The following is a 27,642-nucleotide window of genomic DNA, read 5'->3' as shown; positions in this document are numbered from 1 at the left end:
TCTCCCACTCAAATGCAGCATGCGTGGTCTTTCTCTTCTGCCCCCCATCCCCAGTGTTATTTGGGAACCATAACCCGGACTCAGTAACAATCATAAGTGTAATTAGCTCCTGGAGGAGAGGGGCCAGTGGCATAGGCAGAGCCAGACTGGGGGAGGGTGGGAGCCTGGGGAGGGAGGTGTGAGGCTCTGCTGCGATTCCTCCCCAGCTGTCTCTGCCTGGAATCAAAGAGCCAGGAATCTATGACTGCAGAGAGGTGGGAGCCGCTGCCCCCGACCGAAGCCCATCAGAACAACTCCTCTGGGCCTGGTGACATGGAGTCCTCCCCAGCCCTCCCCCGGAAACTGACAGCTCCTGGGGCTGCGAATCCACCATGCACAGATCCCCTCCAGATTCCACAGATGCAGATAAAAGTCAGAATAGAAATAACCAGCTCTGAGAGGGGCGGATACAGATGTGGCCATCAGAGCCCCAGATGTGGTTCAGCCATGGCTGCTGCCAGGACTGCTGTGGCTGTGAACAGGAATGCAGACCCAGATGGGGATGGGGACGGGGGCCAGAGGAGGGGACAATGCACAGAGTTGCTCCAGGAGGGTTGCAGCTCTGAGAAGGAGAGAGATCTAGTGGCTGACTTCACAGAAAGACCCGGCCTGGTCCCGGGGAAAATAGATTCTTGCAAATGAATACTCCACCCTCATCCACCCCAAGCCTATCACCCTCATTCTACACTCTCCTCCTACTCCTGCTGCCCTTCTCCTACCTCAGCCTCTAGCCGCAGTATCAGCTTCATTGGGACCCTTCTCTGATGGTGGCCCTGGGGTCCTCCTTGGGTACCTCCTGCCACAGAGGGGAGGGCAGCAATGTTGCCTCTGCGTCTGCCTCTGGGAAATGGAGGGACATGTCAGTGTCAGCCCGGCAGCTCAGCCTCTGTCCTAAGCCCCGCAAATACCCAGCATTCCAGGTGCCATAAAGATGAAGGGGCCCACGGCCCTGCTCATAAACACCGCCAATGATAAAGCTCCCTATGCCATCACTCACGAGGCCCATTTACTTCCCACTTTATTTTGAACGTTCATCTCAAGAGAAGTTTGCAAATCCCTAACAGCAGGAATTTTCCAGAAGTTGCAGAATATAATCAGTGCCTTCTAGGCCTTGCCCCTCTGACAGAGCACCTCCAGGGAGCCGCCTACCAGTGAATGGAAGAATCAGGAGGCGGAAGGCAGCCAGCAGAGTCTGCGTGGGAAGAGGCCAGGGAGTACCACTTTGCCCAGCCCCCACCTTTGGGTGAGCTTGGCCTGTACCCCAGCCAGGCCCCATCCAGGTCCTGTTTGCAAAAATAAGGAGACCAGCCCACGCTCAGCTATTCTGGGAGGATTAGCTATCTCAACACAGAACATCTCTCCAAGGCAGGAAGTTTTCTTTAAATAGACCCTCCCATTGCAGGATGGGCCATGGCCTTTGGTCAAGCCTTGGGGGAGGGGAGGTGAAGGAAGATAGCTGTCACTGTCCTCTCTTAAGGAGTCAGAGCGGCAGCACCGGAATTGCCAGGTCCCCTCACCACGGCACTTCTCTTTGGCATCCCGTTCATCTGCAGCTTTGGGATCCATTGGCCTCTGAGTGCACATTTTAGGACTGGGTCCCTCAGCATCGCGTTGTCCCTTCGATGATCTCCGGGGATAGCCTAGTGCATTTACCACAGAAGCAAAACCTCTTTTAGAAGAATTCACCCCCTTCTTTCAGTCTCCTCGAAAGAGCCAGACTAATACTTCCTAAGTACATTCACGTGCTTGAACACATCTAATTTCATCTTTACAACTCTGCAAGTGTAGAAATACCACCATCCTCTTAAACACGAGGGAACAGCCTCAGAGAGGAAAAAATAGTTCACCTGAGGTCACACAGCTACTAGACAATGGGGCAGGGCCAGGACTCGAACTCAGGACTGAGTCCCCGACCTGTGCTTTCTCTTCCACGTCCCACTCCACCTGAGAAGGCAGGAGGCTGGACCCTGAGTGGGCAGAGGAAGGAGACAGAGAGACTCACACAGCACCTCCCTCATGGCCACGCTCCAGCTGTGACTCACCTGGCTGCCTTCCTGACACGTAAGCATCCGGCTTCACACCTGGACTCACACATCTTCCCACAGCCCAGCAAGCCGTGGGGTAGCCATTGCTTCCCCTTCCTTCACCAGAGGGGAGTAAATGGCTTCTAGAGTTCCACCTGGAATTAGAGATTGGTAAGGACTGTCAGTGTCAAATGGGTTTAAATCAAGGCAGACTCCCGGGAAGAGAGGAGATTGTGGCCCGTTTACAAACACGTGAAATTCTTTGTGCAAGAAAGGAGGGAGAAGAAAGCCCCAGAACAGTGAAGGGATAGATCAAAGGTTGGAGAACTGGGCCCATCACGGTGGGGAGGGAGTGGGAGCGCCAGGAATGACACACACTCGGTGGGGCTCAGTGGCCATCTGCAGTTCTCCCATCCAGAGCCCCGAATCCCCGGATCCCCGCGGGGGCCGCAGCAGCCCTCCTCTTGCGGTCTACTCCGCATTCCTCACATTCTTTACGCTCAATTAAGGAGAAATAATCAGGGGAGTAAGCAAGGCCACAGCAGGGCGGCCGTGCCCCATACTGGCGGCATCACGTGTGCGCAAACAGCCCCCCTCAGTCAAGCCAAACTGGAGCTGGGACCCAGGGGCCTTTGGGGGATGAGGAAGGCAAGTGATGAGGACAAAGGTGTCTCTCTGTGCCACACAGAGACAAAAGAGGGTGAAGGAAGTGGGAAGGGAGTGGAAGCAGGAAAGAAAAGGAGACAGAAGGCCAGGTCAGAGCAGAGGGGAGGTGTGCAGCCGGAAGACCTCAGCCATCCATTTCTTAACCGTGTCATTGCTTTACCACAATCACAACATTGTGTCAACATCACCATCCTTCACCATCATCAGATGCCCTTTGAGACGGTCCTGGATGCATAGAGGGTTGTTGCCTTCACCAGTTAGTGGCATGTCATAAGGATAGTGCCTCCCTGTGACCTTTAAAACATTCTGCCCATAGGGGCTTCCCTGGTGGCGCAGTGGTTGAGAATCTGCCTGCCAATGCAGGGGACACGAGTTCAAGCCCTGGTCTGGGAAGATCCCACATGCCGCGGAGTGACTAGGCCGGGGAGCCAAAATTGCTGAGCCTGCGTCTGGAGCCTGTGCTCCGCAACAAGAGGCCGCCATAGTGAGAGGCCCGCGCACCGTGATGAAGAGTTGCCCCCGCTCGCCGCAACTAGAGAAAGCCCTCGCACAGAAACGAAGACCCAACACAGCCATAAATAAAATTAAATAAATAAATAAATAATTTTTAAAAAAGCAAACAAAACAAAACAAAAAAACATTCTGCCCAGAGTCTGCAGGGGATGCCATTCTTGACCCCAGTGGAATATGCGTGTCTTTTCCTCCAGTTGGACCCAACAGGTCTGGTCAGTCAAGCAAAATCGTACTTCCACAAGCCTCTATCCGAGGGCTGCCTCCACCCCGCTCCCAAGCCCCACTCCCACAAAAGCCCCCCATACATCCCCAGCAGACCCAGAGTCTCCTCTGGGCTGCTCCTTCACTGGTACATGGAACCAGGACAGAGCTTATGCTGTTTTGTAATTTTAGGCATGTTTGTCTACATCCCCACTAGAATGAATAACAACTAAACGAATGATCATTATTATCGAGCATGTTCTATGCGCCACGCACTGTTTGCACTTGATAGATCATGTCATCTAATCCTTTTAACGTCCCTAGAGGTCGTTATTATTATTATCCCCCATTTGCCCGTGAGGAAGTTGAGACTTAGAAAGGTTAAGTAACTTTTCCAAAGTGATGCAGCTAGTAAATCAAGGAGGAGGAACTTGAACACAGGATTGTAAAATGCCCAGACCCATGATATTTATCTAACGCTGAGATGTTTGAGCACAGGGTCTGTATTTAGCCTTGTTCATCACTATATGGTGAAGAATAGGTGCTCAGTGTAGGATGGAGGGATGGAGGGACGGAGGGATGGATGGAGGGATAATGTGGGCTTTACAGAGTTTCAGCAGTGGAACTGGACCAAAAGCTCTCTTCCCACCTCCCTTATCAATGGATCAAATTTGTGAGATGATTTGTTAGACCAAAGACCCACTATGCTCTTTATTGGGTCTACTGTTAGGACACACTCTGTGGGCACTTTGGAGCTTCAGTCTACGACCATATCCATGCTCAGTCTGTGGCCACTTTGGGGTCTCAGTCTGTGGTCAGAGGTAGGAGGCAGCTTATAATCAGGGTGGGAATCAGTGTGGGCCCAGCGTTTGGGATCAGTCTGTGGCTGGTGGATGACTGAGGAAGAGAACACCTGTCTGCCAAGCTGACTTGCAGCTGAGTAGAGAACGGGACAGTCTCAAGCCAGAGCACCTTGCTCCTGAGCACTTAGAGGTGGATGACATGTGTGAGAGTAACTGGGAGTGTGGGATCATCCAGGCCAGAGTGCCCTGGGAACGGAGGTAAGAGGATGCACCCACTCAGCGAGTGCCATGCTGTGAGTCCCACATACGTGTGAGCGTGTGGTGTGGCACGTGTGTGTGCTCGGTGTGTGTGGCGGGGCGACAGGGGCTGAGGAGGCTGGGAGAGACGAGCACACACCTGTAATAACATTGGCTTCAGACGCTAGGAGAGAAGAAATTCCCCCAACTGTTTTATCAGAACCCGAGTTACCAAATTACGTTGTTGTTTTAAATTTGAGCTTCCCTGCCTGCAAACGGGGGGTGGGGGGTAGGCGTTGGGGATCTCAGGTTCACGAGCTTAATGCTTGGCTGGGCCTGAAGCTCCACTTCCCCACCCAGCCCGGGCTCCCAGTGCTCCCAGGCCCTGTGAACAAAAGTCTTCTCTCTTGGGGCTTTGAAGTGGAAACACTAACTGCTCCCTTTAATTAGAAAGAAACCCCCTATTGTTCCTGCTTTATTACTGATGGATGAAGACTGGGGGGGGGTTGGATTCTGGAGAGCAGGAGTGGGGTAGGGGAGGAGGGGAGGGGACACAAAATCTCTGTTTAAAATAGAGAATCTCCACATTGTCTCCATGCATCACACCAGATCTCTTTGTCCATTCAATCAACCACGATTTTACAGGACATCCAGACTTTGATTAGATGTTACAGGAAAGATAGAGGACAGGGTCTCAGCCCTCAAAGAGTTTATAATCTAGGTAAGGGAGGCAGGGCAGGGGGACAAGAAATGAAAGATAATTGATACTAAATCAGTACTGCCAATATAAGCAAGAAGAATTTAGGATACATAGAGCCGGGAGATAGTCCCATAAGATAACCTCCTAAGAAAATTAGGGGGCGTGGGGTGGGTGGGAACTAGGGACTTGGGCTGGAGGCTGCAGACTGGAGAGAATTGACAGAGAGTCTAGGAGAGGGTATTCCCACTCCAGGCAGGGTAATTGGTCCGTGCAAAGGCACAGAGGTAGGAATGGGCACCTCGTCTTTGGGGGGCTGTAAGCAAATGGGTCTGGTTGTAGAGGAGGGTGCAATGCAGAGGAACTGCGAGAAATCAAGTTGCATAGCGCAGGTGTAGCAGAGGAGTGGAAGACTTTGAGAGCACATAGAGGACAATGGCCTTGATGAGATAAATGGGGAGCTATTGGCTTTTCTTGAGCAGGGGAGTGACCTGATAAATGGTGGCCCTTGGGGAGATGAAGCTGGTAGCCCTGTGCAGCAAGGCATGGAGGGGAGACAGAGGAAGGGCGGGGAGACCCATTGAGGAGCTCCTGGGGAAACCCAGGTAATGATGGCTTAGACTAAGGTGACGTCAGTGGGACCAGGAAAGAAAAGGTGAGTCGGGGATGGATTTCAAAGGAAGAACCAGGATGTGCTGACAGAATAGATATTAGGGGATAAAAGGGTGGGAAGAGTTAAAGATACTTCCAAGACCTCTGGTCTGGGAGACTAGGTAGTACTGGAGGGGGAAAGAGGGTAGAAGCCCTCTAGGGGAAGTGAGGGATCAGAGGAGTAAATAAGCAAGGCCCCCGAAAGCTTTATTCTCCCTTCCAGATGCCAAAGATGCCCTGAACTCAGTACTCAGAGGATAGCAACTCCAGGGCAGGAAAACTTTGTTCCCTGTGACAGGGAACGCCATTAATGAAAACAACAACATTTATACAATGTTTTTTTCATGCACTTCAAAGTGATTCACACCTGTGCCTCATTTGACCCTCAAAACAACCACAGCAGGTATCATTATCCCCATCCTGCAGATGAAAAAACTGAGTCCCAGAAAGACTAAATAACTTACTCAAAGTTACACAACTAGTTAAGGGCAGAGCTAGGAGCAGAAGCCTTCTGCCTTTCAGCTCAGAACCCCTCCCAATGCCTGTTGGCAGCCCAGGGGATGGGAGGGGACTGGAGCTGCATGTGCCCTGCGTCACTGGGGGCAAGGAGGCTGAGGGTCAGAGAGAGGGTCCACCCCGGACTTCAACCGCACCTCCAGCCTGCTCCTCACACTCACATAGGGCGTAAGTCGGGAGCCCAGAGTTGGAAACGCCAAGTCTAATCAGACCTCACAAGCCCACAGATGGTTTGAATCAACGTGCTACCTTGATAGGAATAATGAGGAATCCTGAAGACAGTCTTATGCCAGCTCCATCCATCTGGACAGAGAACCTCATCTTCCACAAGAATTACGCCATCCAGGGTCCCAGTGCCCTCCAAGCTGGGCAGATCCCTCATGGGAAAGTCCCCTGGTCCCACATCACACCTGCTCCCCAGCCCCCACCCCCAGCAGAACCTTCCACAGATTTTCCAAAATCTCTGGCCTCAGCTTCTGACTTGACAAACTCTGACTTCCTAGGCCTTTCTTGAGGCTGAAGATGGTTCCTAGGGAGGAATGGGGGACCACGGGTTACACAGCCAGGGCAAGGGTTGTGAGGCAACATCGTGAGGTGGGTGGGCCTTGGACCCAGACAAATGCAGAACCCGACAAACGTCCCACCCACTTCCTGGCAGAATGAGTGGGATATATCCCCAGTTTCATTGTTTCATTCATTCGACATGACAAATATCGTCATGACATTTCCTTTGATGGGACAACTCACCTAGGGCACCCAAATCTCATGAAGCAGAGGGTTAGTCAATCCATGCGGTCGCAGAGTCCCAGGACCAGAACCAGACCTATGGTTTAGAATAACCTTGCCTCTTACTGGGGTAGCCCTTTGGAGCCAGGCCCTCAGAATGGCAGCAGTGGCCCTTCCGTAGGGAAAGCTTAGGCCTGGCATCTTGACTGTCCCCACACACAGGAGGCCCTGTGGTCAGGGACCAGCTTTAATCAAAATCTGGCCCTGCCCCACCCCCTTGCCTAGCAAAGCTTAATATCAAGCTTAAAAAACAATGAAGTTAATTTTTAAAAACCTTTCATTGAGTTCCATGAGACCCCTATTAATTTTATTGTTTCAATAAAGCATTTATTTAATTGTCTCCAGAAGGGCCCTGTTAAATGCACAGATGTAACCTGAGTCAGAAGGAAGGGAGCTGGGAGCCTTTTTCTCACCCTGTCCCGTTAGCACATTAGCAGGATTCTGTTATTGGATTAGCTGATTGTCACCTTAAAAGTCACAATGTAGAGCCCTGAGGGAGAGACACAAGGTAGGTAAATTCCTGGGAAGCAGTTCAGGTCACAGTTTCCGGAAGCAGGAAGCCAGGCTCACGATAAGGAGACTGGGTTTGGTTAAGACAGAAAGAGAGGATTTCTTTCTGCTGATGAGGAGACATTTGTTACTTAGCCTCTGGCACGAGGCAAATATCCCTGAAAAAAAAATCAGGGGACAAGCACATTACAAGAGATATGGTGTCCAAACCACAGGAGGGGAAGGGCTCAGCTTGAGCCCTCTGGAAGCTCGCTGGAATGTCAAGTTCAATCAGTCCACAATTATTTAGTACTGAGTACCTGCTAGATGCTGCCACTACTTGGCGACTCGAGCAAACAGCAGTGCACAAAACACAGACCCTGATCTCATGGTGCTTACAGTCTAATGAGGGGAGAGACTGACAACAAAAAAGTAAAAATATAACAGACATATCAAGATAATTTCAGATGACAAATGCTCTGCAGACAGAATAGAGTAATGTGGTAGAGAGTGGGCAGAGGAGGCCTGTCTGATGAGATGACATTAGAGCCAAGACTTGAATATACAGAGAAGGAGCCATAGGAGGGAAGAGCTTTCCCTCCTGAGAAGAGCTTTCCAGGCAGAGGGAACAGCAAGTGCAAAGGTCCTAGGGCCCCATTTTGGGAAGAGCATTATCAAACAACTAAGTAATCAGACGAGCATGATCTGGGAGAGGCCCAGGAGACCCTCTTACACAAAGAAGATTTCAAGAAATACCTCAGGACAGAGACTCATCATTCATGTTTGTGTCCCTGGTTATTTGCTTGATGTCTAACACAGAGTAGGCGACCAATAAACGTAGAATTGAAAGGGGGGAAAGGAATGAGAGGAAGGGGGAGATTGAACATTTAGAGGGCACTTCATTTAGATTACTTTTTAATTCAACAACCAATTAAAAGAGAAAGAAGAGGGGAAAAAAAGGCTCAGTTTATAAGCTAGGTCATTCGTTATCAAGCTAAAGGACGCTCAGGGGAGGAAGGCATGGGGATTATACTTCTAGGTCCATCTAGGAGACTAAAGTGTAACTGAAGAAACAGTAATAGTAATCAGTCCTAAAATTATTATAGGTCCTGCTTTGGAGCTTACAAAATGCTTTTGCATACATTTACTGTTTCTAACAGCCCTGTGCAATAAAAAAATAACAATATTAATCAATATTTAACTAATTGCCTATAGACCATGGCACCATGCTAGGTGATGGGGATATACCGGAAGAAGAAATATAACAAGGCCCTGCTTTCACGGAGTATACAGTCCAGAGTAGACCGATTTCAATCGAATGACACAAGTGAGAGAAATGACAACCGTGATGCGTGTTGCAATTGACAGGTACACAGGGTACAAGAATCCATACTGGGGGTGGTCAGGGAAAGCTTCTTTGAGCAGGTGTCTTAAGAGCTGAGCTCTAAGGATGAGTGGAGTAACTCGGCAAAGAGGGGAGATAAGAGTGTTCCAAGCAGAGGGCACCGTAAGTGGGGGGAGAGAGCAAGGTGCAAATGAGGAGCAGGGGAGGGTAAACGGGTCTCAGCAGAGACAGGGAGGAAGGGCATAGTGCAGGCGAAAGTGGGAGAGGTGGGCAAGGCTATAGCATGTGGGGCCTCAGAAAACATGAAAGAAGGTTTGTCTTTGGCCTATAGGAAACTAGAAGCCAACGACAGTTTTAAGTTATCTTCAGATATTTGAAGAGCTGTCCTGAGGAAGATGGTTTAGATTTACTATGATCAAATAACGTCTTGGCTACCTATAAGAAAGTGAGCTTGTCCATCACGGGGCTGGGCATTAGGGGTGACTGGGCTATCCCAATGTCAGCGAAGAGTCCTACTTTGGTCAGGAGATGGGCAGGACCAGTGACTCCAACTTTTTCACCATCAAGGATTCCTTTTATCCATCCTGCTGCCCCACAAACCCCAGATTTTTTAAAAAGTCTGCCTACCAGAGTACATTTCCATAACATAATTTCCCCCCCCCCGCCCCATTTTTCTTAATAAAAAACCAGTGTCACTCAACAGCACAAGAGACCCAAGGCATGACATAATTCTGGCCACAAGCAAAGAAAGTCAATGTTTCCCTTGACTGGGCAAACTCACCATGAAATATTTCCTATAGGTTTTCTGGAATATTGACAATAGCTCCGCCTTCCCCAATACGTTTACAGACTCCTGAAGATCTTTGGGGTCCAGGCTGAGAACTACTATTTGATGGTCATACCCAAGGTCTCTTCCAACAAGGGGACTCTGAACCATGATGTACAGCCTCCTTGTGGTCAGACATTTGGGGAAGGAGCAGTGGACGTGAACTAAAGCAGTCAGGGAAAGCTTTCTGGAAAAAGAAAGTCTTGGGGTGGGCCTTGAAGGATGGGCAAGCTTTGGATAGGTGGAGAAAGGATGTCATCAGGCAGGAGAGGCAGAGAATGCTCTAAGATGGGTGAAGCAACCAGTCAGGCTGCAACACAGCACCAGGAAGTACTCGTGGAAACAAGAATAGAAGAGGTAGGTTGCGACTGACTCTAAATGCCAAGCTAAATTATCCTCCAAATGATGGGGAATCATCAACAATTTTGGAACAGAAAAATGATGTGTTGGAAGCAGTGTTTTTGGCAGATGTATCTGGTACCCGTACATGCTTTGAGATGGGAGGAGAACATCGAGGGGACGCAGTCAACAGACCAGATGTGTGAGGAAGAGCCTAGACTGGGGAGGAAGGCTGTGAGGAAATAAAGGGGCGAATCCAAGAGACTTTTTTTTTAAGCACAGGATTTAAATTTGGGTTTGGAAGCATCAAAGAGACTGAGGTGTCTTGGAGCCTGCCAGTGCAGAAATGAGACAGTCACCAAGGGAAGCCTGTGGGGGGAAGGAGATGAAGAATGCGTGGGGCATCTTAGGGCGTCTTTGCACGCAGCATCCTTCACAGTGGTTACCTCTGCGGGTGGGGTTGGAGGGGCAGGCAAGGTGGCTTTCGTATCTTATGATATATAATCTCTTTTAATGGAGGGATTTTGTGTAATTTTTACTTCCTTTTGGTGCTTTTTGGAATTTTTCAACTAATTATTTTAATTCCATGCAGACACCCAGATCTCGTTAACCCTTTGTAAACCATCTCCCCCGCAGGGAAGGGGAAGGAGAGAATGATTTACAGAGTCTGCTGGGGTCCCTGAAAAACACTTCATAGGAGTTTAGTCTCAGCTCCTGAGTCTCTGGCTCTCCCTGCGGGGGTGGAGGGGGGTACCTCTTTCAGTGTCTCCCTCCTTCTCTCCCCACTGCCCTGTGACCCCATCAGGGCTTGCCTCTGTCCTTTAAAGGCTCAAACATCATCAGACACCCATCTTTGAAGCAAGTTTGCAGCACTGAGCTTGGAAAGACTGACCTTGGGATTTTTATAGCTGAAATTAGCCCAGCCTAGACCATGACCTAAACAACGGACACAGGACGGAAGATGCAAGAGTACAGCTCTGCCATCAGAGGCATCTGTGTCCAAATCCCAGCTCTGCTGCAAGTTATCTAACTGCTCTATACATCAATTTTCTCATCTTGAAAATTGGAGATAATAATAGTATTTATCTCCGAGAGGTATTAAGTGGGTTAAATGATGATGAAAGGCATTTAATGAGTGTACTCTATCATTAGAATTAATAAGAACAATAAAATAAGAAATCTTTATGACCAAACTTTGTTGCTTGGAGGCAAAAATCACCGTAATGCGCTTCCATCTTGGTTCCCACTGGTGGCACTTGTTTACCTCTGCTGCTCCTTTTGACAGGAATTTTTCTTTTCTTCCCCAACCAACAAAGAGCTGAGAGAAGACCTGAAGCGGGGCCCGAGTTGCTGCTTCCTGATTTCATGGTAGTCTGCTCTGCCACTTACGATTTGTGTGACATTCAACAGATTCCTTAATCTCATGAGCCTCGATTCCCCCATCTATAAAACGGGTGTAGTAATACTGACCTCACAGTACATGTCAAGAGGTTAGACGGTTCCTGGCGCACAGCAGGCGTTCAGTACATGATAACTCTCCATCAGGGCTCCAGGTAGGGGCCAGCTCTTCCCTGCCCCAGACCCTCCACAGTTCCCTCTGTCCCTAACAGCTGACTGCGAATCTTCCCAATTACACGGTAAACTCCTCAGGGCAGAGGCAGGGCCAAGGCTTCTTTAACTGTAAGGAACAGTCTTCTTTCTGGGCCTGGGTCCAGGCCAGCCTCCTGGGGCAGCTGGGGAAGAGGGAGAGAATTGTCAGCCTTCTGGAGGTCCAAGACCAGATGCACAAACTCAACAGCCCCTCTTTCTTCTTCTTTTTTCTCTACTTTCCAAACCACAGCCCCGAGGCTGCTCGAAAAGAACTGGTTCTTTCTATTTGACTATGGCCTGGGAGAAAAGTTGCCCCATTGACTTAGGGCACATTTGGCTTGGTCAGAGAAGGTGTGAATTGTTAGATCGGATCACCTGGCCCCTATGCTCCCATTCCTATCCCTCTCCCTTGCAAAGGCCTCTGGACAAAGGCAAAGGCCTCCTCTCTACCACCCCCTGCCACCAGAGTCCACCCATCACCCATTGATCCAGTGGCCAACTCTTCATCCCTCTACCTGCTTCTCCACCTGCCCAGGGAACAGAGACCCTAGGGTTTAGCCCTCACTGTTCTCCCTCCCCTGGCCTGGGTCCAACGCCAAGGCAGCCGCCTCCCTCCTTCCCCTAGGTAATGGCTCTTAAACAGGTACCTCTCAGCCTTCTCTGTCCTCAGCCCCATGTCCCCAGCTCCTCCAATCAAAGGAACCAGTGAAGGAAGAGGACACACGTCCCAGACATCCAGGAAAGGGAGAGAAAGAGAAGCTGTCGTAGAGCATCTCTCTGGGCTGGTAGGTGAAGCTAAGCAGGAGGGAGGAGGGGGGAAGCGCGAGGCTCGCTCCGGGAGGGAGGCTCTGGACCACAGATCTGGAGGCCCAGACAGACAGAGACCAGCCGGGGCGGGGAGAGCTCTGAGCCCAGAGGGCCTTTTGGTTTCTGGGGTCCTGGAGGGCCTCACCCCCAGCCAGGGTCATGGAGCCAAAATGGCTCACGTTCCCAACTTGAGACCCACAAAGAGGAACTAAGCTCTTTTCCAGAAACGGGGGGAAAGATCTTTCCTGAGCCACGGCTTTTGTCTCTGTCTTTGTCTGACTACCCTCAGGATTCAGGGGGGGTTTTCTCTGTCTCTATGTTTCTGCATCTTTGTCTATCTTCTCTCCTCTCCTCTCTCTTTCTCTCTCTGCCCCCCATCTCTGTCTCTGATCATTTCTTGGGGACTCTGCCTTGGGGCTCCCGCTCTCCAGTGTGTAGGAAACCCGACCCTCATCATCTGTTTTTTATATTTTGGAAACGTCAGCTTCACTTCCTACCTGAGGGAAGGGGGGGCTGGGGGAGCAGGCTGCTTGGCTCCACCCCTTTCCCTCCCCCCTTCCTCTTCGGAGCCCATCCCCTCCCCCAGCTCCTTGCCCCAGGGAGGACGGACCAAGGCCTTCCCTGTGCTTGGTCACTGTGGCAGCGAGAATCGGGCCTTGATCAGTGTCTTCCCTGTGCAGCTCACCACCGGCTGGGGGAGGCAACAAGGCCTCTTCTGATCCACCACTGGTTTACTGATTCGGGAAAAAGTGAAAATTCCAGACACAGAGAGAGCCCAGGAGGCTGAGAGATTTCACCAGTGGAAACCAGGAAGGAAAGTAGTTAAAGTCATTTCTGCCTCTAGGCAGGGTTATGGTTAGCTGTCTAACATGTTGTCACAGATATTTATTTGTTTAATATCATCATTAATCCTAGCTACAGATTACCCATATTGAGGGCTTAGCTTATGCCAAGCACTTTTTATGTCTTTGCATTTCATTCACTCAACAGCCTTACGGAGCAGGCACTACTATCATCTCCCATTTTCTGCATAAGAAAACGAATACCCAGAGAAGTTAACTAACTCACCCAAAGTAACTCGAATAATGAAATTTGAACCCAGGCTTCTTGGACTCCAAATCCCAAGCTCTTTGCTCTACATGAAGGTTTCCAAGACCTGAGAAATGCATTTCGTACATTTCCTTTTGAAGAAAATATATCCACAAAAACTCTAAGAATAGACCTTCAAGATCCCAGGGACCCATGTGTCCAGGTTAGTATCTGTAATTCACTATGTTCTGGGAGACCCTGAAGAACCAGCTAGCAAAGATGACACAGAAAGGCTACAAGCGGGCATTTCAGGAAAGGGAACCGGGAGGGCCACGGGGGAAAACACTAATGATGTCTGCAAGTCAGGAGCCAGTGCAGGCAGCAGACTGGGGGAGTCTGGTTCTGTACAGGGAAATGAAAAGGGGGTAACTGGGCCAGGTGGAGGGCTGGGGCCAGTTCACAAAGGCCTGAAGGCACAGTTCAATTTATCCTCCAGGTTGCTGAGCAAGAGAGTGATACTCCAAAAGAGGTCTTTGAGACCTGGGCTGGAGGGAAAAGGCAGAAAATAAAGAGGCTACTGGCCTTGCCAGGTCTTCGAGACAGGGCAGATGGGCAGACGGTAGATCTGGGTCCTCAACCAGAGTTTTGTGTCTTTTTCAGTTCTTTGAAATGATGATTCCACTCCTTGGGTGGCAAAAAAAAAAAAAAAGAAGAAGAAGAGGAAAAAGCAAACAAGCACAATTTGGTTAAGAACTCAAGAAACTGCCAATTCAGAAACTCTAATCTGTTCAAAAAGTTCAATCTCTTTTCTTCAGAGTCCAAAAACCTATTTCCATCAAAGATTGTATATGTCTGTATGTCTGAGAGCTGGCAAGGGAGACAGAGTGAGTGTGAGAACGAGTGCTGAAATGCCTTTGTTCCTGTGTGTGAGGCCACCGTTCCATGGGCTCGTGTGTGTGCACTGTATGTATGTACACTCAGGCCTGTTTCTCAGGCCCTGTGTGCATTGAACTTTCAAACCATAACGGAAACACTGAAGCTTGGCAAAGCTATCACAGGAATAATTATCTAGTTTCAGAACATGTTATTATAATACCTACACGATGTGTAACGAACTCAACAATGTTCATGTTATATTCACCAACTCCGAGTTATAGATTCTCAATGCCAAGTCCTACCTAGGAGGCTCCTCCAAGACCCTAGAGCAGAGCAGGCCCCGAAGAAAGCTCGTTAAGGAATATTCCCCCCACAATGGCTTCCTTGTGGATCAGGAGGTTTGGCTAATAGATACCAAGAGAACTCCGAAAGGGGGGCAGAGCCTATCTTGAAACGGCAACTCTGTCCTCCCAGAATCCCCATTCCTCCCCAGCACAGGAGCCCTGGCACTGGTAAGGAAATGGCCATATTAGGGTCACAGAGGTAGAGAGGCCTTCCCTGACTCAGCTGTCGGCCCCGGGGGGCCCCGTGATGGGCAAGGCTCCCCTCTTCCCCAGGCGGCTGGATTGGACTGTAGCTGCGAGAGGGGAATGTTTGCTGTTTGCTGCTGTTCCCTGTTGACTTTAGCCAGTAGCTCTGTTTACAAACCCAGGTTGGTTTTCCCAGCACAGTTAATTAGACCAAAGACATCTGGTGTGAGGCCTGAGGAGGGCATCTGCTCAGAGCCTTCCCCCTACACCCAGCAGCCAAGGGCCAGGGCAGGGCAGAGCAGCTAAACAGGACCAGACCAAACTCCACCAAACCCAAGGTCCTCAGGAGAATCGTGGCTTCTCTCACTCAGCCCTCCCATATTTTCTAAGTTAGACTGGGCCCCAGCTCTCCGAGTCTTAGGGGACCCCAGGAGTCAGGCAGGATTGGTTGCCCCTTCATCAGTGGGATCACAGGCTGGAGATCAAGGACTCAGTGCTGTCCTCTGCCCTTCCAGGTCCAAAAGAACCGGCCAGAGATTCCTGTCCCCTCTCTCATCACAGAGACTGTGCTTTCTGTAGGAAGGCCAGAACCTCTTCAGCCTCCCGGAGGATAGATTTTTCTAAGCCCTCCACCTCCTCCCTGACTCCTCTCCAGCCGATCCCTGACACTGCTGGGCGGAAAGAGATTAACCAGTAGAGGACCAGGAGGCAGGAAGGTGCCCAGGAAGGTGGGAGGATCTAGGTGGGCAGTTCCTGGGCGGTGGGGAAGTGGAGGGCTGGGAGGGGGAGGGGCAGCGGCTTATCTCTCCCAGGAGGGGGGAGCTCACTCCAAACAACTAATGCACTGGCGTGTGAAAGCTCCTCAATTAGCACTAATGATGCAATCAGGGAGGGAGGAGGAGGGGCCAGAAGTTCTGGTGGAGTCAGCACCTACTTACACACGCGGTATACACTCCCTTCCTCGGACACAGTGGCCCCTTCAGACACACTAATGCACACACTTCCAGAGACAATCTGGACCACGCACGTCCGTGGATACAAAGGCACTCTTTGTACAAATTACTAGCACGAATATGGTTCGTGATCCGCTGCTAACCGCGTCTGACTGCGGGGATCCCGGGGCAGGGGTTCCATCTGGGGCTTCGGGGACAAAGAAAATCAGAAAACTTGGTAGAGGAGGTTGAAGAGGGCATCTCCGAAAACCTCAAGATTTTTCTTCTGATCCCAGAGTTCCCGTCCCACCCGCGCTCGCAGGTGCCAGCCCCTCAGCGCCGCCTCCCCATCCCCCGCCCGCGAATCCGGGACTGAGCCCGGAGCCGCCACCCGCAGTCCCACTCGCGGGAGGCGGGACCCACGCTCCTTTCCTGCGCCCAGCCCGCCCCAAGGCCCCGGGTCCCCGGGAGGGCGCTCTGGGACCACGCGGATGCTCAGCACCCCGGACCCAGCTGCTCGTCCCCTCCAGAACCCGTTACCCGCTGGCCTCGCCCCTTCATCTTCTCCCCCACCCTGCCCGGCCGGCTCCGTTAGCCGCCTCCCGGTCCCGTTATCCGGCCGCCCCGACACCATTATCCGCCTTTGCGCTGGGCCCGAGCCCCCGCGCGTCCCGGGGCCGCTGCCGCCCCTCCCTTTCTCGCCGGCCCGAGCTCGGGGGCCGCGGGCTGGGCAGGGCCGAAGCCGCCTCCGCGCCGCTTCCCAGGCCCGGACGGCCGCGGGAGGAGGTCCCGCTGTCAGTCAGCGGGGAAGGCCGGGCAGCCGAAGGGGGCGGCGCCGAGGACGGGCTCCGGCCGGGAGCTGGGAGGCGGAGGCGGAGGCGGAGGGGGCGGGGGCGGGGGCGGCTCCGGGCCTTATAAGCGGCGGGGGCAGGGCGGGAGGGAGGCAAGTGTCAGGCCGATGTGCAGCCCGCGAGGGGCCGGGGTCGGGGCCGCCGGGGCCATGCGCGCGGGCTGGGCAGGGGACCCGCGGGGCGCAGAGCGTAGCCGCTTCGGAGCCTGAGCCTCCCAGGGCCGCGGCCGGGGAGCCGCGCGGGGCCGGCCGGCCGGGGGGAGGGGAGCGATGCGGCGCCGGCGGGCGGCGGTGGCCGCGGGTTTCTGCGCCTCCTTCCTGCTGGGCTCGGTCCTCAACGTGCTCTTCGCACCGGGCTCGGAGCCTCCGCGGCCAGGCCAGTCCCCCGGGCCCTCGTCAGACCCGGGCCCGGGCCGTCGCGGGGGCCGCGGGGAGCTGGCCCGGCAGATCCGAGCGCGCTACGAGGAGGTGCAGCGCTATTCCCGCGGGGGCCCCGGTCCCGGGGCCGGCCGGCCGGAGCGGCGGCGCCTGATGGACCTAGCTCCGGGCGGCCCGGGCCTGCAGCGTCCCCGCCCCCCGCGGGCCCGGCCCCTGCCCGACGGCGCTCCGGGCTGGCCCCCGGCTCCTGGCCCGGGCTCCCCCGGCCCGGGATCCTCCGGCCCGGGCCCGCGCCTGGGCTGCGCCGCGCTCCGTAACGTGTCCGGCGCACAGTACGTGGGCTCCGGCTACACCAAGGCCGTGTACCGGGTCCGCCTGCCCGGCGGCGTCGCGGTGGCGCTCAAGGCGGTGGACTTCAGCGGCCACGATCTGGGCAGCTGTGTGCGCGAGTTCGGGGCGCGGAGGGGCTGCTATCGGCTGGCGGCCCACAAGCTGCTCAAGGAGATGGTGCTGCTGGAGCGGCTGCGGCACCCCAACGTGCTGCAGGTACGAGGGTGCGGGTGCAGGGATAAGGGTGCTGGCTGGACGTGCCCGTGCCCGACCACTCAGGCTGGAAGAGAACCCTTGGTCTTACAGATAAAGAAGCGGAGCCCCGATGACTGCCCAGGTTAAGCTAGGGGCAGAACCCGGACCATGGCAGCTTCCCATTACACCACCCTGCCTGGGTGGGCGTCCCGTTACGGAGAGACTCCCGGGTTTCTCAGCTTACAAACCGTATCTCTTGAGGACAGGAGAGAGGGTCCCCAAACTCAGGGTAGGAGTGGAGGTCCGTTCGGGCTTAGGACCCTGCCTCTGGCTGGAGCTGGGGTGTTGAGCACCAGAGAAGGGACCCCAGCCAAAACAATGAGCAGAGGTCATCCCTGAGTCAGGGTCCCAACTGCAATGATAGGGTCCCCTTTCTTGATGGAATCTGAACCCCACTTCTCTCAACTTCCAGACAGTGACTTGTCTGGCTTTGAAGTTGGGGTGGGACTGCAATGGGGTTGGGAAGAGCTAGAAAAAGACCAGGCTTGATTCCCAGAGAATATCCCGTACCCCACCCAGAAGCTGCTGAAAGGACTGGAGGGGATTGGATAGTAGGCCAGAAAATGCATGGCCCTTCCCAGAAGAGACCCTGGGCCTCAAAGTAGGCTTTGGAAGTATTGAGGAAGCCTCGGGGTCCTAGCTCAATGCTCAGGGGACAGGCTGAGGACCTGAGGGTCTGCATGTCACATTATCTGAGCAAATGTGGCCAAGAGGCTAGAAGACTGAGAAGACCAGATGCCCAGGTTCCTACTAAATGGGACTCTGTCTCTCCCCTTCACTGGGGGGCAGAGGGGAAAGATGAGACCCCACCTTGTCCCCTCCAGGCTAGACTAAGAGAGTGGGCCTCTCACAGTCCCAGCACTGCCCTAACACACCCACTTCCTCCTCTCCCCCAGCTCTCCTCGGTCCTTGAGTCAGCCCTAGGATTAGATGAACCGTTCCCTTAGCACATGTCTGAGCAGACTGAGAGGGGAATCCCTGACTGCTTTTGGCCCGGTGAACATAGGGTTTGTTCAGACTCCCCAGCTGAGGAACGTTGCCCGCACCTTCCACCTCCTAGCCCAGTCAAATTAACCTTTCTGCACCCGGCAGAACTGGTCAGAAACCCAGGAATCCCTCCCTCCTTTCCTCAGGAGTGAGATGGACCCCCAGATCTGGGTGGGCATGGGAGAATAGGAGAGAGAAGCCAGAGAGCTGTTTATACTACTGCTGGCTCCCAGTCTCCCCAGGCTACTCCAGCCCTGGTCAGACACTCGTTGACTGGGTCCTGGGCCCTGAACTGGTTGCAGAAGGTCAGGCAGAGCCAACAGTTATGGGTGGTTACGCTCCAGTGTCAGCCAACTGTTGCACGGCTGACACTGGAGCTACAGGGAGTGAGCAGTTGGTCACGTGGCCATTCTAACTGGGAGGATCTTGTTCTCTTTGCTCCCCAGGAGCTCCTGGGAACCTTTTGGAAACCTGGGGTGTAGGCCAGATTCTGAGGCAGTGGAGAAGGTCTTGAGTGTCTTAGCAGGATATTAAGTGTTAGTTAATTGACTCAAGACCCCACCCCCCTCCCTTACGAGGGATTTGAGGTTTGATGCGCTTTCCTGTCTCTTAAGGAACTCCTCCCGCCCTCTCTTACCCCACCCAAACTTCAAGACGAACATCCAGCTAACCACCCTCACGCATATGTCAGGCCCCCAGCCCAATGCTGAAGGTGCCAAAGGAAAAAACAAATTACAACTGAATCGCTTTCACTCATTCCCGCTCTAGACCGAGACTGGGTTGTCTGTGTTACTCTTACAGGGTCAGAGACTGGGGTTAGTTGCCCTAGGACAGAAGTGTTACAAGACGGAGAGGGTGCCTGGTCCTTTCTGTCAGGGGAGAGGTGAAAAGCTACCATTACGGGGAGGTAGAGGTACCTGAGTGTGAATTTAGGGACTGCTTTGGTGTTGGGTCTCCTACATTCGTCCCCCAACCCCCAGGCCAGTATCCCTCTGGCTTCTTCAGCAATGCCACCTCTGCTCCAGGTAAGTCTGCCTGGGGGTCTTCCTGCTCAGGAGGCTCCAGTTCTGGTGTGCAGGGAACTAGAAATAATGTTGTTTTAATACCTCTTAATCGTTTAAAATTTCAAAACTGTTGGACTGTTTGCTGAACCGGGGAGGAGCCAGAGAGTGTTTCCCGCTCCCCGAGGCCCCCACCCCCACCTCCGCCTCTCTGGCAGCCCTGAAGTTGGTGCTGGTTCTAATAGAAAAGCGCCAGGATAGCAGCGTGTCCCACCGGGCCCTTCCCAGAGCTTGCTCAGTCCGGGGACTGCCTGGGCGAGATCTCTCCATCCATCTCTGTGACCCCTCCCCAACCCACCTCACACACACACACACACACACACACACACACACACACACACACACACACACACACACACACACCACACTCCCTCACGTGATAGATGCCTCTATAGCCCAGGGTCAAAGGGCACCAGGGTCTTCCCTCCCCTGCATCTCTGTCCTTCCCAGGGCCTCAGGCCTCAGATGGGGCCCCAGGCCTGCTTGGGCCCTGATTCTGGCCCTGCTAGAGTATATTTCTTCTCCCAAAGGAACAAAAGATGCGACTGAAATGCTCAGCCTCACGCTTCCTGGGGGGGTTAATGGTGTCTTTTTATTTTTTCCTGAGGGGTGTTGATTAATACCTCGTTAACAGCGCATTTAACGACCTCCGGGTGTTTAATAACCTTCAGAAGTTTCCCACAAAGGCTCAGACTGGGCAAGAAAATGAGAACCAGGCTCCAGGGCTGCTCCTTTTACCTCACCCCTACCTCTGCCCCACTGGGGTCTGGGGTCTCCCTGGGCTGGTGTGGGGTGGGGAGGGTAGAGAGAGAGGGAAGAAGAGGGCACCGGGGATTTCCCCCTGACCCCCCAAGCTGCAACCTGACGGCGACACCAAGACATGCCTTCCCTCGTGCCAGCAGGACTGAGGCAGCTGGCTCCAGGGACGGGGAGCTGCAAGGGCACTCCTGGGATGGAAGGGAGCATATAAGGGCTTGGAGTGGAGCTGGGAAGGGTGTGAAGGGTGACGGTGTGCAGGGACATCTAGCCCAGGGGCTCGGCTTCCCTGCTGCCTCACCCCACCGGCACCCCCCGTTGTGCAGCTCTCCCCTCTTCCCACTCTGGCCCAGACAACTCGGCCTTTGTGTTCCTGCTCCCTACAGGGTACTGGTTGTTTTGAGCACCGTCTGATCCGTAGCTGATGTGCAGCATGGTGGGAGAGACTGGGAGAAGCAGAGATCTCTGTGGATGCTGGTTTAGGTGTCAGTGACAAAGTCAGGCTGTGCTTCCCAGAAGCCCCTGGCCAGCTGAGCCGTACAAAGCCCCTCCCCCAGATCATATGGAGCGGGCCGGCCCTTGTGACCGTGCCCTCAAAGAACTGACCTTCCCCAGGAACCACCCTTACTACTACCCCAGTTGATACGGGTGACCCCACCCCACCCCGCCCACCAGCTATGCAAAGAACACCCAATGATATGCCCCTTGGATACTTTTTGTTCTGATCCACACTTGTTACCAATCCCAAGGGAGATTGCTTTTCCTCCAGAAAGACCAGAGCAGAGGAAAAATGAAGGTGCCAGAAAGTGAAAATGATGAAGCAAAGACAAGGATTAGAGCAGAGGAGGAGGTATAATATCCATTTGTTGGCTGGGCGATTAGCAAATGGTACTCGTGGAAAGAACAAGGGTGTGGAATCAGAGTAACATAAATTTGAATCCTAGATCCTGCAATTCTTAGCTGTGTGGCCTTGGGGAGGTAACTTAACCTCTCTGAGTTGGTTTCCTCACATGTGAATTGGAGATACTAATAGTACCTACTATGCCCTTTTAAGGTTATTCTAAGAATTGAGTTTTGCTTGTAAAACATTTAACACAGTGCCTGGCACATGGTTAACACAAGGTGGCCAGACCTGCCCATTTACCTGAGTGGCCAGAGGTAAGGGGCTGATGGAATCAGTAGGAACTCTGGCTGCTGGGACAGAGGGCAGGCTTCCCAGGCAACGTTGCTATTCTCTTCTGGCCCGAGCTGAGGCAAAGACCTAGGGATGGGAGGGTGGGGGGCATGTGAAAACCCAGCCCTTCCTTGTCCCCACCCCCATCCTGTGACCTCATGACCCGCCTGGGCCTCTTCCAGCTCTATGGCTACTGCTACCAGGACAGCGAGGACATCCCGGACACCCTGACCACCATCACGGAGCTGGGCGCCCCTGTGGAAATGATCCAGCTGCTGCAGACTTCCTGGGAGGATCGCTTCCGAGTGAGCAGGGAAGAGGGCCAGGGCCCTGGGCTCCTTGCTGGGATGGTTCTCCCTTAGCAGGCCAGCCCTCCGGAGCAGCTTCAACTCCTCCTCAGTTGAGGGAGAGGGAGGGAAGGATGGAGCAAAGCTGACTCGGCCATCGGCCAAAGGGTTAAAAAAAGAAACGAGGCAGAGAGGATCCTGAGGTTTCTGTGCTCCTGCTGCCCTCACACACACACTCACACACACACACTCACACATACTCTCAGCCTGGCTGCAGGAGGGCCAGTGTCCCAGGACTAGAAAAGAGCTTCAGGGCATCTTGACCCTCCCTCTGTTTGCATACGCTGGACAGAAGCCACACCGAAGATGCAACTTCAGGGAGGATATGCAGTGTGCCCAGACTTCTCTCTGCCCATTTCCCACTTATTCCATGTTGGCCTCAGGGTCAGGCCCACCGGGGGTAACAGAAAATCACTGGCTTGCTCAGTAAGGCCCCAGGCCTCAGTCCTTAGTGAGCTCCAGAGCCTTGAAGAGAAAGGCAAACCCCCAAGCTCAGTCCAGAGCACCAAAGCGGGGAGCCCCCAGGCGCCCTCCCAGGAGAGAAGCCGTGAGCAGCCTGGTGTTTGCCCCTCAGATCTGCCTGAGCCTGGGCCGCCTCCTCCACCACCTGGCCCACTCTCCGCTGGGCTCGGTCACTCTGCTGGACTTCCGCCCCCGACAGTTCGTGCTGGTGGATGGGGAACTGAAGGTGACAGATCTGGATGACGCCCGCGTGGAGGAGACACCGTGCACAGGCAGCGCTGACTGCACACTCGAGTTCCCAGCCAGGAACTTCACCCTGCCCTGCTCAGCCCAGGGCTGGTGCGAGGCCATGAATGAGAAACGCAACCTCTACAATGCCTACAGGTGACCTCCATCCCCACTCAGGAAGGCCGGCGGCGAGGGAGCATGAGCCGGGGGGTGGGGTGGGGGGGGCGGCGGGGGGCAGGGAGGGACCCAGCACGGGGTCCAGGAGGCCAGCCAGGTTGGGAGACGCAGCCGTGACCAGCGGAGTAGCAGGGGCGGGGGAAGGCTTCCACCCCTTCAAGAAGGGAACATTCAGGCTCCTGACCATGAGGCTAAAAATAGTCAGCTCCAAGGAGAATCTGGGTTGGGGGGGTGGCAGCTGGAGGCTTCTTAAAATAGTCTCAGACTCAGAGCCTAGGGCTGGTGGGACAGGCCCTGCCCCTTCCTCCCCTGGCCCTTCACCTCTGGAAGCTCCTCATAGGGCCAAGCCATGGGGCAGCTCTAACACGGGTCAGCCGGGGGATAATGCGGGGCTGAGGGGTGGGAAGGTCCCTGGGACGGGTGGGGAAAACAGACCTCAGATTTCAGTTTGGTGTGAAGTTACCTGTGGCCTTAGCGTGTGCCCAGACCCCGAGCCTGAGTCTGAAGAGACTCCTTGGCACGCTCGGGGGGTTATAGGCCTAGTTGATTAGCCTGACAGAGCAGGCTCCCTGGCCAGGTGGGGGTTCTGTCCCAAGTTGGGGTAGAAGAAGGATATGTCCCCAAAGGCTGAGCCACTAAGCCCCTGATTTCTCTCTGCCCCAGGTTTTTCTTCACATACCTCCTGCCCCACAGTGCCCCACCCTCACTGCGGCCTCTCTTGGACAGCATTGTCAACGCCACAGGTGAGCTCTCCAGAGCCCATCTGTCTCCCGTCACCCTCTCCCACCTCCAGCAAGCATGGGCATAAGAATGACCCAGGGCAGCACATGGTCCAGAAACATCATTTCCCAAAGTGGCATTCTGTGGCAAACCCAGTCCCCAGTCCTCCGGTCATCGGGGCCCAGGCTCCAGAGGGAGGGGGAAAAGGCAGCTGGCTGCCTACCTCAGGGAGAAGTAGGAGCCCAGGTACCCTCTTACAGCACCGTGCACTCTGCAGGAGAGCTCACCTGGGGGGTGGACGAGACCCTGGCCCAGCTGGAGAAGGTGCTGCACCTGTACCGGAGCGGGCAGTATCTGCAGAACTCCACGGAGGCCGGCAGAGCCGGTGAGTGGCCCCGGCTGGGATCCAGGGACTGGGGAGGTGGGGAGCAGGTGCCAGGGTGGGTGATTCCCCTAATCGGGGAAGTGGCTTATCCTCCCTCTGAGACTCACGTGGAGTGTTGCAGAGACCGCTGTTTAGCTTTCACTTCAACTGAGCTAGAACAACTACAATTCTGCCTTGAACTGGGGGGTGGGCACTGACACCCCTTCTCTGGATGGCTGCAAACCCCACCATGTACTTACTGTGTGACTATGAGCAAGTTAACTGACACCTTGAGCCTCACTTTCCTCATCAGTGAATTGGGTTCAGTATTACCTGCCTCAGAATTCTTATGGGGATTAAATGGCAGGTGAAATGTGTGAGAGCAGTTAACTCGTTTCCTGTTACACAGCTTGAACACAATATATGTTTGCTACTCTTTCCTTCCTCGCCCTTCTGGGGCTGGGAGGGTGGCTGGAGGTGGAGAAGGGCTCCACACTGAAACCAGTTAGGAAGCTCCAGGGCAGAGAGAGAATTCTAGCCATGGCTTGTGGGCTGTGGTCTCTCCCGCTGAGGCCCTGGGGTTTAGCATGGTTGGCAGGGGGGCGAGGGATGGGCAGCCTCTGTATTCAAGGAGCTCTGGCCAGTCTTAAGGGTAGGGGAGCCCTCGTTAGCCCTGTAAATAAAGTTTAACGAGGTGAACAATGGCTGGCTCTGTCCCTGAGGACGCTGTTTATGGGGCTATAAATCACAGCCAGCCCTGGACTTTGGTCTAGTCCCTGGTAGAAGAAGGAGGCAGGAGGGCAGGGTGGCCAGAGGCCCAGGGCTTCTGCATTATCAGTCCAGAGCTGGGGCTCCCCAGGCAGCGGGAAAGACTCGGGTGAACAGGAGGCCTGCGGCCAAGCAGCTTCTGGATTGAGGAGATTTCAGAGCCTCTGGGGGCTCTTTCTGTGAAATGGGGAGATTTCACATTCTTCCTCCAGCCTCTGCCCCAAATACTCAAGTTGTGGATTCCCAAATGGTAATTTTTTGTGTTTTACATTCATTTGCATGCCTCTGAACTTCAAAAACTCCATGACTGACCCCCTGTCCGAGGAACTGGCCTAGCCTCTCTCCCCAAGGCCAGGAGGAAATGGGACCAAAGGGCAGCTCTAAACTCTCTGCCACTCAAAGTGTGGTCTGCCGACCAGCAGCACCAGAAGTTGGTTGGAAATGCCAGTTCCCAAGCCCCACCCCAGACCTTCTGAATCAGAATCTGCATTTTAACAAGATTCCCTGGAGATTCACATGCACATCAAAGTTTGAGAAGCCCGGCTTTAAATGTCTAAAATGTTCTGAGCTCAGCAGCCTTCCTGGTCAGCCAATGGCTCTGTGTGTGCACTTATCCCATGCCTGTGCCCGCCGTCATGTGTAGCCTGAACCAGTTGTGTGCCCTTATATTTGGGAGATGTGTGTCTCCCAAAAAGTAAACCTGAGCTTTGCCTTTCCTGAGTGGTCATCCCAATTTCACAGTGGTAGAGCTGCCTTCATCTCCATGCTAGGAGGACTGGGCTGGATTTCAGCCCTCACCTAGGAAATGTGGCTCACAGCCCTTTAAAGAAAGCGGCCCCAGCCCTTACCCCTGGGCACAGAGAGTTCTCATCTGAGCTCCATCCCCAACCCACAGAGTACCAGCACCTCCCAGGCAGTACCATCCCCCAGGAAGACTACCGCTGCTGGCCGTCCTACCACCACGGAAGCTGCCTCCTCTCAGTGTTCAACCTGGCCGAGGCTGTGGACATCTGTGAGAGCCACGCCCAGTGCCAGGCCTTTGTGGTCACCAACCAGACCACTTGGACAGGTGAGCCAGTGGGAAAGGACATCCTGAGGGAGGTGACTGGAGTCCCCGGAAGAGATTGACAGGTAGCGGTCCCCCCTCAGAAGCCAGCGATGGTGAGAAGACAAGTGTCCTCAGGGCAGTTGCGTTATAGGGAGAGTGGCCCTGCCTCCAGGGAGAGAATCATCCAGTCCTGTTACCTCTTACCTCTGCCCCCAGGTCGGCAACTAGTCTTTTTCAAGACAGGATGGAGCCACGTGGTCCCTGATCCCAGCAAGACCACATATGTGAGGGCCTCTGGCTGACCTGTCTGTGGGCTCAGCTGACCATCCCTGCCAGCTGGGCTTGCCTGTGACTTGCACTGGCAGCACTGCATGTCACCTGGGCACCCCTGCAGACAAGGCTGACATCCCCGACAGACCGAGGTGACCAGGACAACGTGCAATAATGCCACATGTTAAAATGTGAGTTTACCAGTCTAGGTCTGGGACTGCTGGCTCCCGGGCAGGAATCATGGAGGGCTGACTGCCCCTCTCACCCTCTGGGCTGCCAGCGAGGCTCAGGACGGTCCCCCCACGGGGGGCTCTGCCCCTCACTGGGACGGTTCTGGGGGCAGCCCCATCACTGCGTTCGTAGCGCGAGAATGTAGCCAGAGCCCCTGCGGCTGGTGCTGCTGCATGTGCCATGGCCCAGCGGGGGCCGCGTGGGGACAATCAGTCACGGAGTGTTCTCTTAGCCAAGCTCCTGACCGGAGACTTGAAGGGATGCTCCGGGAGGTGGGTGATTCTGTACCTGGGGCGGCCGCCTCTGGGCACCTGACAGGGGCGCTCACCGGCCAGCCCAGGAGCAGGGGGGCAGAGGAGCACACAAGGTATGAGCCAAGTCATGGGGTTGAGGAGCAGGTAGCAGTTTGAGCCAGGACCCGGGGCAGGGGTGGGGCCGGGGCCTTTCTGCCTCATTTGCTTTCAGTGAAAGCCACAAAGCAGCCAAAAGCAGCCTCTCCCTGCTCCTGGAGTTTGTATATCCAGAAGCTTTTGTACTTCTTGTTCATTAAAATGTTTATTTTTGTAAGAAAAAAAAATCAATTAATAAAATGACATTTCATGGCAAGGACTCTTCCCAAGCCGCATTTTCCCAGGCTGCCTTTCTCGTCCTCAGTTTTGTCTTTGATGTCTGTTTAGGGGCGGGGGGCAGCGTGTGATGAAGGAGTGAAATCTCCATGCAAACACTGAAGCTGGCACAGTGTGCGTTCAGGCCCTGCTCCCATGGTTCCTGTCTCCGTCCTTGGCCCTCCACATCCATGTCCTAACAAAAGACAGGAGGGACTAACGAGGTTAAAATTTTAACACACACTGGCTTCTTCTATACAAAGCCTTTACCCAGAGGACTCGTGTCCTAACGGTGGGATGTCAGTCACGCCAGGGTGCCCTGGGCAGCCTCCAGTCAGGTCAGCTTTGCCTCTGTGCAGGGTTGGGCCTGGCCATCATCACCACTGCCCACCACATGGTAATGCACACTTTCCTTTCTCAGAGCCTTTCTTTGAGCAAGAAATAAATATATGGAGAGTGGGGAGACAGAAAAGTCAATGGAAAGCCCGGCCCCCTCTTCCTGAGTTTTGGGAGGGAGGGTCTAACAGGGAAAGGCCCGAGTATATGGAAGCCCAAAGTGAAAGAGTTCAAGATCACACTGAGGCCAGAGAGAGCCCCAGCATGGATGCAAGTCTTCTAACTTGAAATCCCACATCTTCTCCCCTGTATACCATTCTACTTCTAGAATATTCTCAAAGTGCACAAGCCTTTGAGGGCTTTAAAAAGAATAACCAAAGTTCAACTCAGAGCCCAATG

General features: G+C 53.9%; 1 protein-coding gene and 1 long non-coding RNA gene across 4 annotated transcripts; one reads left to right on the top strand and one right to left on the bottom strand.

The window, feature by feature from the left end:
- Positions 1-206: 206 nt before the first annotated feature.
- LOC309612506 lies at positions 207-16,713 on the bottom strand. Its single transcript, XR_014235227.1, has 3 exons — positions 11,603-16,713; positions 2,082-2,218; positions 207-1,679 (listed from the first exon to the last, which is right to left on the bottom strand). It is a non-coding gene; the product is annotated as an uncharacterized lncRNA (long non-coding RNA).
- A 150-nt stretch (positions 16,714-16,863) lies between these two features.
- On the top strand, positions 16,864-26,930 carry PKDCC (protein kinase domain containing, cytoplasmic). Of its 3 annotated transcripts, none has more exons than XM_082358242.1 (7): positions 16,864-17,670; positions 21,870-21,992; positions 22,696-22,880; positions 23,565-23,644; positions 23,899-24,006; positions 25,649-25,822; positions 26,018-26,930. In XM_082358242.1, the coding sequence occupies exons 1-7, from the start codon at positions 17,017-17,019 to the stop codon at positions 26,101-26,103; spliced, it is 1,410 nt and encodes a 469-aa protein (XP_082214368.1). In that variant the 5' UTR covers positions 16,864-17,016; the 3' UTR covers positions 26,104-26,930. The 3 variants fall into 3 exon arrangements, with proteins under 3 accessions (XP_082214368.1, XP_082214367.1, XP_082214366.1); XM_082358241.1 differs by having other exon boundaries at positions 22,609-22,880; positions 23,882-24,006; XM_082358240.1 differs by having other exon boundaries at positions 16,866-17,670; positions 22,609-22,880.
- The last annotated feature ends 712 nt before the right edge of the window (positions 26,931-27,642 follow it).

Source organism: Balaenoptera borealis (genome assembly GCF_965194805.1).
Source record: "Balaenoptera borealis genome assembly, chromosome: 15".
Classification (NCBI taxonomy): domain Eukaryota; kingdom Metazoa; phylum Chordata; class Mammalia; order Artiodactyla; family Balaenopteridae; genus Balaenoptera; species Balaenoptera borealis.
Note: the sequence above shows the minus strand (reverse complement) of the source record. Positions and strands in the feature narration are given on the sequence as shown.

Excerpts from the sequence above, each read along its gene's own strand:
- PKDCC (XM_082358240.1), top strand. The coding sequence starts at position 17,017 with ATGCGGCGCCGGCGGGCGGCGGTGGCCGCGGGTTTCTGCGCCTCCTTC. Across the intron at positions 17,671-21,869 it reads GGCACCCCAACGTGCTGCAG|CTCTATGGCTACTGCTACCA; the intron begins GTACGAGGGTGC and ends GGCCTCTTCCAG. Across the intron at positions 22,881-23,564 it reads AACCTCTACAATGCCTACAG|GTTTTTCTTCACATACCTCC; the intron begins GTGACCTCCATC and ends TCTCTGCCCCAG.